This window comes from Physeter macrocephalus, chromosome 16 (assembly GCF_002837175.3).
Source record: "Physeter macrocephalus isolate SW-GA chromosome 16, ASM283717v5, whole genome shotgun sequence".
NCBI lineage: Eukaryota > Metazoa > Chordata > Mammalia > Artiodactyla > Physeteridae > Physeter > Physeter macrocephalus.
Genome location: NC_041229.1, coordinates 46,630,172 through 46,641,476, shown reverse-complemented (window position 1 = coordinate 46,641,476; position 11,305 = coordinate 46,630,172). Strand labels below are relative to the sequence as shown.

The 11,305-nt window shown below is 47.5% G+C and overlaps 1 protein-coding gene across 2 annotated transcripts in view; it reads right to left on the bottom strand.

Moving 5' to 3' along the window:
• ME3 (malic enzyme 3) overlaps positions 1-11,305 on the bottom strand; it is a 199,181-nt gene that overhangs the window by 25,194 nt on the left and 162,682 nt on the right. Inside the window, exon 8 of one of the 2 annotated variants that reach the window (XM_028500996.2) lies at positions 3,620-3,676. The exons of the other annotated variant lie outside the window; for it this stretch is intronic. Within the exon in view, the coding sequence (XP_028356797.1) occupies positions 3,620-3,676 (57 nt within the window). The remainder of the gene's footprint in view (positions 1-3,619; positions 3,677-11,305) is intronic. 2 annotated transcript variants of the gene reach the window in all.

Below are 11,305 nucleotides of genomic sequence, written 5' to 3'. Positions count from 1 at the left end.
ACGTGCCGCGGAGCGGCGGGGCCCGTGAGCCATGGCCGCTGAGCCTGCGCGTCCGGAGCCTGTGCTCCGCAACGGGCGAGGCCGCAGCAGTGAGAGGCTCGCGTACCGCAAAAAAAAAAAAAAAAAAAAAAAAAAAAAAAAAAAAAGTAAGGCAAAGATTATAAATAAATACCTTTGTTCAGTGCACTGTTATTCTTTCACGGCAAATTCAGTTTCACGTAAGAGAACCTTCCCAGGGAGCAATTTGATGAGATACAGAGTAAAATCTCATTCATTCAAGTCACTTTAATCCTAACTTGAAATTGGATAAAAGGCTATGTGACTCTCCCATCCAATAACCTAGACTCAGAGTTTCTTGACCTCCGTGTATTTAATGACCTCCAGGACCCCTACCCACCTTGGATGCCCTCCCCATGGCTGCTCCCTGGACCTTTCGTCACCAGGAGCTGCTCCTACTAAAATTTCACACTGTGCATTTCAGTCTCTGACCACAGCCTCTCCTTCCACCTCCCTTACTTCCACTATACCTCTTCTTCATCTCCAGTGAGACCTTTGGGCCCTTTACCATCTTTTCCTGGTCCCTTGGCTCCTGACTTATGGCTTTTCACGAAACCACACCACTAACTATCCAGTCTGAACCAAGGGTGGTTACTTCAATTGCTCTATTTGCACCATCCATCCATCCATTCTGTCAGCCCATCCATCTTCCTGTCCATCCACCCATCCAAAAGCATCTACTGAGCACCTATGATAAGCCAATACTGTAGTTGTTCAGTCAATGTTTTAGGAAGAGCTGGGTACATGAAGGAGTTGGTGGAAATTTAGTGTGAGTTTTCCTGCCAACTTGTTAAACTAATTAAAAGCCAATTAAGAACAAAAATAATTTCAAAATGAAAATTTTAAAAGCTTAGGTTACAGAAAACCTTTTCTCAATTCATCCATGTATATCCAAATACAGGATGTTGGACTTCCATCATAACACCAATTTAAATGTTAATTATAACTACCTTACATATTCATGAAAATACTTCTATTAATGATAACAGTAACAAAAACAGCTACTGGTTTTCGATGGTGCTGGGCATCAGGCTGAATTCTTTGCATGAATTATCTCAACTAATCTTCCCATGACCTTATGAAGTAGGTAGGTGCCATTTCAGAGAAGGAATCCTGAGCTACAGGACGTTCAGGTATTTGCCCCCGGGGTTACTTATTCTCCTGCAGTTGGAAAGTGGTGGAGCTGGAATCTGAATCCAGCTCTATCTGACACCAGAACTTAGTTTAGTTTGAACAACAATAAAACATAAAGTGAAGTAGATGTTAAACATAAAACATAAAGTGAAGTAGATGTTAAAGTTAGGTTTCTTTCTCCAACGAGAAAAACAGTGCCATGTGGTGAAGAAAACGCTGAACTAGAGGACAGGAAAATCGTATTCTCCTTCTGTCTCTGATATAGGCTCTGAGTCTTGGGTGAGTCCCCTTTCTCTCTGGGTCTTAGTTCCTGATCTGAGAGCCTTGGGGAAGAAGCAGGAACTCCTTAATGTAGGGTTGGAAGAGATACACTAGGAGCTTCACTGAGATGTAAGTCCAAAGTAGGGAGGTCTGACCATTTCTGGTAAGAGCAACATATGACAGGAACATCAGTATTTTCGAGTCCTCTTTGAGCTGACCCAGAGCAGACCGGCTGAGCGAGCAGGGTGGAGGTGGCCACTGTCCAGGTCGTGCAGCCCCGCCGGAGGGGCCCCGCTCAGGCCCCCTACTCAGGGCTCTGGGCACTTTCCTGATTTCAGTGCCGGCAGGTCATCGCTGACCTTCCATCCTGCCAGAAGCTGCCCCTCACCAGGGCGGCTCCTGCTTGTCTGTCCCCTTCTGCACTTTTGAACTCTTCACCCTGAACTCCTGGCAGGGGCTGAGGAATACCTGCTGCTTCTCAGGGGAGAATTCCTGCAATGGAGAAAGAAGCACCTTCCCAGGCCGCACACCGAGCTGCCCAGACTCCTCCACCCTGGGGACTCCGCTGGGAAAAGGCCTTGGTGCTGCCATAGAAGGCATTCTAAGGCCGGGGCTCACTTAAAGACACAAGGCCGATGGGCGGATGTTACAAGTTTTTTTCCTCCAGCCCTCAGGCAAGAGGAAGCCTGAAAATGGCGACTTGTGCCTGGGAGCCCTACGGAGCTGTGTGTGACAATGTGACGAGACTAAGCCAGGACCCACGGAGCCGGGTACCTGCCACCCGGGATGCAGCCTCCCCAGGGTAAAGAGATTCTGAGATGGTTGCTCTGCCCCAGCAAGCTGACCAAAGGCTGCGTGAGAGATGTGGTGAGACCAGAACATTCCATGGGCTGCAGACCTGGTTTCTTTGTTCTGAAGGTCAGGACCTGCCATTCTTTCAAACACTTGGGTCTGACCTCTTTCAGGCCTGAACAAACACAGGGCACCTGGGAAGAGCAGGTGAATTTGCTCAGCCTGCCTCCAAACAGAATGACTAAAACCTACCACTCATATTTCCATGGCAGCCCACTCCATGCCCCCAACAAAACACACACACACAAGACTCCCTAGCAGAGTACATGGTGAGGACATCAGTTACACCCAGTGGAAAGCTATTTCTTTTGTTTATTTTGTCCTTTCCAGGAATTAGAGCTGACAGAATCCCCAAAGCTCTAGGTCTTTGTTTTTATTTTACACATCCATTAAACTCTAGTCCCTTGAGATGCTCTCAGAAAGAGGTTCCATGGCTCAAACCATTTGGGAAACTCTGAATGTTCATATAACATATACAGTGTATATGAAAGATTCTGAAAAGTCCTGCTTTAAGAAACCTGATTAACTCAGCATTTTCTAAACTTATTTGACTAGAGACCTCACCCTTCGGCGTCCCACCCTCTCTGTTTATATGATAGAGCACAGTTTGACAGACACAGCTCTCTGCGGAAAGAACTTGGCAGGGGCTGGGTGGACTCAGGGCAAGGCCGTCTCTCCCTGGGATTCCTGCAATTGTTACTTCTGGCCAGGATCCTATAATAACGGATCTCACCTCCTCCAGCTTTATTTCCCTTCCCCCAATCCATCCACTGTATCTTTCTAAACACAAATCTGTGCAATTTCTTTTCTTAAAATCCTTACAGGGCTCCTACTGCCTTTGGGGTTGTGTTCAGACTCCTTAGATGGCGTTCACTTTGGCCCCAACCTTAATGCTCACCCCCTTCTCATGTCTTCTGTCGCTCTGGGCATATCTTGCTGCTTCCCAGCCACTGTGGGCCCTTGAACTGCTCCATGTCTTTTTATTTTTATTTTTTTTTTGCAGTACGCGGGCCTCTCACTGTTGCGGCCTCTCCCGTTGCGGAGCACAGGCTCTGGACGCGCAGGCTCAGCGGCCATGGCTCACGGGCCCCGCCGCTCCGCGGCACGTGGGATCTTCCCGGACCGGGGCACGAACCCGTGTCCCCTGCATCGGCAGGTGGACTCTCAACCACTGCGCCACAGGGAAGCCCTCCATGTCTTTGCTCAGGTGCCCAGAGGGCCTCCTTTTACCCTGGCCAACTCCTACTTAAACGGTAAGGCCCTGCTGAATGTCATGTCTTCTAGGAAGGCTTCCCTGACCCATCGATTTCCTTACCTAGGGTGACAGTAATTCTTCTCTTCTCTGGGCTGCCTTGCTACTCTGGGCGTATCTCTGTTAGGATACATCACATTGCATCACAATTATTTATTGACATTTCTGTTTTAATTATTAAAGAAATGTATCGGGCAGGGTATCCCCTTTGTGCCAGGAACTCTCCTAGGTATGATATAAATGTTTAATTCAGCAAACATTTCTAAGTGTCCACTGCGAACAAGGGACTGTCTTCCCTGCTAGATTACAAAGGCACGTTTAAGAATTTCAAGTCTGATGGGGACACAGGAAAATAAAAAAAGCAGTTGCAACATACTGTGACAAGGGTAATAATGAAGGTATGTCCTAGGCATGTGGGAGGCCTCCAAGGGGGCAATCAGCTCTTCTGGGAGAGGCACTGAGGGCTCCACAGAGCAGGAGACCGAGGGTCGGCCGGAGGGAGAGCAGAGGTTCAGGGGCAGACTGTGCAGGCGGAGGGGGCGGGGTGGGGAGGGAGAAGGGTGCCTCAGGCACAGGGAACAGCACACACGTCTGCAGTGAGAATGGGGGGGCCTTCCTGGAGCTGCAGGAAAATAACCAGAGCTGGGAGAGGGGTGAAGAAGGGGAGATGTGGGGAGAGCTGAGGCTAGGCGGATTCCAGGGGCCACCCCTTTACATGCCTGTGTAAAAGAGCCTACACAGTCGGGGGACAATGGGGACCCACCGAGGGGCTTCGGGCAGGAAAGTGGCCTGTGTTTTAGGACGTCCATTCTGCAGCAGAGTAGGTGACGGGATGGACTAGCTGGGAGGACATCCTGGAGGCACGGAGCCCCGGTGAGAGATCGTGAAGTGCTGGGGCGAGGCAACAGGGACCACGAGGGAGAGGAGGGTGGCGTGACAGATGTGAAGGCAGAGGGTGGGCAGCTGAGGGAGCTTTGGGGCTGCGCAGGTCTGGAGCCATCCCTTACTAAACGTGGGACCCCAGGCGAGTTATTTAATCCAAATTTCAGTCTTTGCTGATAAGACAGCGGGATGATAATACCTCTCCTGCAGTCCTGCTGTGAGAATTAAATGAGATAATGTAAATAAAAAGCCTGGCACGTCGTAGGCACTGAGTCCATGGAGGCGATTATTCTTAAGGCCAGGATTTCATCACGGGCAGGATGTGGAAGCTGAAGGAGGAGGAGGAGCCCGGGATGGGGGTGGTGGCATCTGTCAGTTGCCAAGGCTGGGGACAGGGAGGGACAGATAAACTCACTCCGCAAGACAAGGCTTGGCCCGTGCTGAGTCTGAGGTGCTGGGACGTCCAAGTGGACGTGTTCACGAAGAGCAGGTGCGACATGAGGCTCAGCAGCGAGGAACAGGAAGTTCAGGGTGTTGTGAGGGTCTCAGGCAGAGCGTGTGTGCCGAGCAGGGAGCAAGGCCAAGCACAGATCTCGCGCACACCTGTGTCCAGGGAGCAGCAAGGGGCGGAGGAAGAGAGTCTAGAGAAGGAAAGCCAGCAGGGGGACCGGCGAGGTGGACGGTGGCAGCTGCCACAGGAGCCGCATGACAGGCTGTGGGCAGTGTCAGATGCTGCGGAGATGTCAGCTGAAACAGGGATCTGGAAGTGCTGGCGGGGGGCGGGGAACTGACGGTCAGAAGATCATTTGTGAACTTTGCCAGAGCACTTTCGGTGGAGTCGTGGGGGGGGGAACCATTCTGCGGGGGGTTAAAGAAGAGGCTTGGCTATGAAACAAGGGTAGGTTGACAGCTGGTGGTGGACTTGGGACTGAAGGATGGATTCGTTTTTGATGGAGGGTGTGTGTATGAGATAGAGAAGCCAGTAAGGAGGGGAGTTGCGAGGAGTGATGATGGGGGATCGAGGTCCTAGGGAGATGGGAGCAGGCAGGAGCCAAAGCCCAGCTAGAATGTGAGGAAGACATGGTTCCTCCTTCTGGGACATCACAGCCTAGTGGAGGGACAGATGTACAGCCTAGTGGAGGGACAGATGTGCAGCCTTCACACCACATATATGTAGAGGGAGTGACTCACTCTGCGGGGGGCGGGAGGGGTGCTTGGGAAGGGACTCACAAGGATGACAGGGAAACTCTTCTGTAGGTGAGGAAACTGGAAACCATGGATTGGGGAAAGCAGGAATACTGTGCCTGAAAAAGAAATCTCAGTGGAGTGAAGCATAATGATTATCTTCAAAGACACGAAGGACCGTTCTGTGGACAGGGAATCAAGGTAGACTGATCTTATGTAGCCTTAAGAGAAAAGCAGAGCCAACAGGTGGAAGTCAGCAGGACAGGGATTTCTGTGCCATATAAAGCAGAGATCTCGAACGCTGGATGGAAGAGGCTGTCACTGGAAGTGATTCCAGGGTCCCCAGAACTTCACTTGGCATTGAAGTTGTGGAAAGGATTCCAGCCACGGTGGACGTGGTGTATGGACCTCTGAGGCCCTTCTCTTTCCCAGGTCCCACACTGGGAGATTCCCCTGGTGTGCCGGGTCTGGCAGCCAGACTGGCGGGCTCCTGTGGCTGCCATTCCGGCCTAATGGGGGAAAACTCCCATCGTGTAACAAGACAGTCAAAGGAAGCAGGAACTTCTAAGCAAAAGTACTGGAATAATGTGGCCATTCCTCAGTCACTGCTCTGACGGCAATCCCAGGCCAGACAGAAAACACTCCAGGAACAGTTTGTATTTCCTCCTCAATTTCCCCGTTTGTCTGACTTCCTGGGCAAACCCGCAAATGGCGCCAGAAATCCCAGTGCTGGGAAGAGGATGGTGGCTGATCTGCTGACCTCTCGACCTCTCAAAGGTCAGAGGCCAGTACTGAGTTTTTCCTCTAGGTCTCAGCAGCTCACACCCCAACATTCTGCTCTTGAAGCCTGGGCACTTTTCCTAGCCTCCAACCCACTGGCTGACTTGAGGCATTGGCATTTACACAAGCTCTGATTTGCCCACAGATGGTACGTTTTAGTTGTCATGAGGTGACTGATGTTCTCTGATTAGTTTGGCCTATTCTGATCTCTCTATTCAGGCGTACTACTGTAGTATTTGTACCATACAGTCTGTCATACAATTGTACCTTGGACTTCCTAAGCATCTAAACTGTCCCTCTCTCGTGCAACTGGCTAAATTCCACCTTGAATGTTGACGTTCAGGTGAAAGACAATAAGGCTGGAAATCGCAGTCTGTGTTTGTGGCCTTTCAGGGCCAAAGTGAGTCAAAGTCAGGGAGGGGAAGAAAGGAAAGACTAAGCCAGGTTAGGGGACAGACTAGGTCAAAGCAGGCACTAGGCAGGGTCCTTGAGGGCAGGGGAGGTGTCTCACTCACCACGTGGGGCACGACAGCTGAAGAAGGAGTTTTAACTGACCCCCTCTCCTGCCCCCTGCTCTGGACAAATCCGCTTCAGACACCCAAGTTAGAAGACCAAACAAACCTGCTGCCGTATGCCCAAGGCCCTGTGCTTGCCCAGCTCAACCAGCATTGGTGAACAAATGGAAGCATGAATGAATGCCTGCCAGACCACAGTCCTTCTATAGGGGTGACGAGTCACACACAGCCCACGTGACGTCCCGGTCCCCTGGAAGCCCCACTGTCCTCTTCTAGAGGCCACTGCTGCAAAGTATCTTTGTATCACAATAGCTCAGTCCCTTTCCTTTACCCCGAGGAATCAACACAAATGAGGCCGCAAGCAGGGAAGGGTTTCCAGCTAGGCTGGGAGAGCAGGCAGCAGAGGCTGTAGGAAAGCACCTCTGATTCTGAAGTCAGATGGATCTGGGGTGAGCCCAGACTCTTCCATTTCTAACTGAGTGATTTTGGACAAGTTACTTAACCTTTCTGAACCTCAGTTTTTTTATCCCTAAGGGTTGCTGTGATAATTAAAAGTAAAGCACCCAGCACAGAATAGGTTCTTTGTAAAAGTGAATTGCTAGCTCTTTCCTGGGAAGAAGGCCATGACTTTGAACTCCAACTAAATGCCCCAGGCCTTTGACCACTGTATTCCCCCATCAGCCTCGACTGACGCTGCAGGCAGGGCCATTAACTAAGTAGACATTAAATCTACACAAACTCAGCAGTAATTATTTAAGCATATTTTAATTTTTCCCAATTATAAGCTTCTTGAGAGCAAAGTCTATTTCTGACTTACTGCTATGTTCAATAAATATCTGTCCACTGAATGAATTAAAGTATGGGTGAATACAAGAATAAATAGATAAAAGAATAATTGAATGCTGCCTTGAACTATTTTCTGATTATTTTATGTGTCCATATTACAAGCTCAAGGGAGAACTGAACTCTAGGACAGGTCTTTTTGTATTGGCCACACTCTGGGGCCCAGAAAAAGCATATGATAAATACAGGCTAAATGGAAACTTGGAAGAAACTTCATGAATTATGCAAAAAACTGGATAAGTTCTCCTTAATTTCCCACTGCTTTTTATCATTATCTGACTCTGGGGAAAGAACTTTCTTTCTGGGTCTCAGTTTCCCCACCTATAAAGTGATGGAGTTGGATCAAGGAGCAGGTTGTTTCTTGTTCAGGTATTCTAAGATTGTGTGGTTACAGTCCTAGGGAGGGCCAGGTGGGAAAATAAAGTAAGACACAGCTTGAACTGCAAAAGGCATTCCTAAAATTCAGTGTATATGAAAATACTGAGCAGTGTCTGTCTCTGCTGAGAGGGACTCAGCGTGTGAAGGCTCCTTCGAAACATTACAATCAAGATTTAGAGCTAATGGTTACACTCTTTACAATCTTTCGAAATTAAAATAAAATCTTGAAACTTGCCTTGTAGTCTGGATGCCATAAGCTTAGGGCTTTTCCTTTGTTTGTATTGTTTGAAACCACCAGGAGAAGCTTGGAGCCAATGAGCCTCAGCTTTTCCCCTGGGGCTCGGTAACACTGGCTGGGTTTGCAGTTTGTGGAGAGGCCTGCAGGGGGCGCCCAGCTCTGGTGAATGATGGGGCAACTTGACCCCTGTTAGGTAGTTAAGCAGGAAGAACCAAGTGCCAACTGACTCAGGTGCTGGGGAATTTTCCCACCACAAAAAAAAGGAAATGATAACTATCTGATGTGATAGAAGGCTTAGCTAACGCGGTGGTGGTAATCATGTTGCACTATATTAATGTGTACTGTATGCTAACGCATGTATATGGAATCTAAAAAAAAAAAAAAAAAGGTACTGATGAACCTAGTAGCAGTGCAGGAATAAAGAGGTAGACATAGAGAATGGACTTGAGGACAGGGGGTGGGAGGGAGAAGCTGGGGCGAAGTGAGAGTAGCATCAACAGATATATACTACCGAATGTAAAATAGCTGGCTGGTGGGAAGTAGCAGCATAGCACAGGGGGATCAGCTCGGTGCTTGCAATGACCTAGAGGGGTGGTATAGGGAGGGTGGGAGGGAAGCTCAAGAGGGAGGGGATATGGGGACATGTGTATGCATATGGCTGATTTGCTTCATTGTGCAACAGAAACTAACATGGTATTGTGAAGCAATTATACTCCAATAAAGATCTATTAAAAAAAATTAATGTGTCAATCGACACGTTGTACACCTTAAACTTACACAGTGATATATGTCAATTACACTTCAATAAAAATAAAAAAATAAAAAAGAGGATGCGTCCCTCGCTGAGAAAGGCTAGCGAGTTTTGAAAATGGGAGTTGATGGCTGGTCCCTCCATAGCCTCCCTAATGGTGAGGACTGGTGGGTCACTAACCCTGCCCTAGAACAAGCTGGAGAGAGGAGACATGAGTATGTGAAGTAGAATAGTTTCCAAAAGACCTTCCTCCCATTTGTTCTCCTTGCCTGCTGCAACAGAAAGCTGTCTGGAGTATGCTGGACTGTCTTTTCTTTCATGTAGAAGAAAAGAAATAGAGAGTGTCCAAGTTAGAAGATGGGTTCTGGAGTTAGACCACCTGAGTTCAAAGCCTGGCTCCACCATTGCTAATGGTGTGACCTGAGACAAGATCCCTAAGCTCTCTGTGCCTCAGTTTCATCTGTAAAGTGTGCATTCATTCAATAAATGTTTATTGAGAATCCATGCTGCCATTAGGCATTGTTCTGAGCGCCTGAGATACAGCAGTGAACAGAAGAGACAAAGATCTCTCCCTGGAACTTATAATTTAGTGGGATGGGACAATAATTGTATCCACTTAATAGGATTATTATGAGTGTTACATGAGTTGATGGACATGAATTACTTTATTTCTGTAGCAGCCTAGGTTAGACCGGTACTCAATTCACCAGAGGGTGAAGCCTGGGATGCTTGCTTGCTTCTTTGTATTTTTAGTGGGTTTTTAAAAAAATGCAAAGAACTGTCTCTGGGAAAGAACTGCTGCCTAACTCATTATTTTAAAAAATCCACTGTTTTTTTTTTATTACAAAAGAAATGCCTGCACACAAACAATCAAACATTATAGGAATGACTGGCTTGGAAAGCAAAAATCCCAGCAATCTCATGCCTTAACTGTAATCACTGTTAACGGCGTGGTATATATACATCCAGACATTTTTTTCTTTACATAACTTATCTTGACAGAATCATTTGCTTTCAGGATTTTTTCTCCATTTTACTAGGCTCAAGCACATTAAAAAACAATGTGCTTGAGCCTAATAAAATGAATGCAGTAGAATAAGAGACTGCCTAATATGTGTGTATGAATGAGTGAGACACAGAGAAAGAGAGACAAAGAGAAAATGAGAGTAAATGTACCATGGGGTTGCCTGGAATTGCTACATCCTCTCTGGCATGGAATGATGAGGCTTGGATTTGGGGGCTGTGGTCTTATCCATCCTTTCTTTCCCTTGAGAGAAATGCTCTTTTTCACAAGCAGCTCAGAGAAATCGTTCCTGATTAAAACACCCGGTGTCCCAGTTCTTTCTGGGTCATCAGCAGCAGGACTGGAGGGTCTCTGAAATGCCTGCAGGCAGTGATTTTTAAGGATTTGGGTTTTCTGACGGTGTCTTGAGCTAACATTAGTACACTCTGCTGAATGTCCATGACTCTGGTTTTCAGTTTCAGAAGTTTTATCTGTTTCTTTTTCAAATCTGCCTGCTACTTTTTTTTTTTAAGTGTTAGGTACTTTCCTTATTACTTCATTCTTATAAAAAATAGCTGTTTAATACATCTAAGTATAACTGCTTTATAGTCTCTCTCAGAATATTCCTTTTCCTTGGGGTTCTAATTCTTCTATTAGTTTCTGATTTTCCCACATTGTGGACTGTTTCTGTGTGGGTTACTGTGAATCATGAATTTATTTTCATTGCGGAATTGCTTTTCCCTTCAAGGAATTCCACACGGCATGGGTTGTGGGAGTGACCCTATAGAGGAGTTTTAGTTTGCCCTCTGCCAGGTTCTCCCGCCATGTCACTGGTAGGGGACACTTGTACACTCATTTCTTCGCTTGGGAAATTAGCTTCTTAGCTCTCAGAACGGCGGGTCTGTAAGGCCCAAATAACGCTCATCTGAAACAACTACAGAAAATATGAGATCTCACCCCCGCGTGTATACATGGATACACACAATGCCTCTCCACTTGGGGGAGGGTGGTGGTGGGCAGAATTTAACTGAATAGGTGTAGAGGGCAAGGACCAAACATTTACTAATTGTACATACCCGGGATCTGAACATGGAGATGGATCACACCCAGTGCTTCCAGAACTGTTCTTTTTATTTCTTCAGATTAGCACCAGGGAAGAAGAATTGGGTAAGAG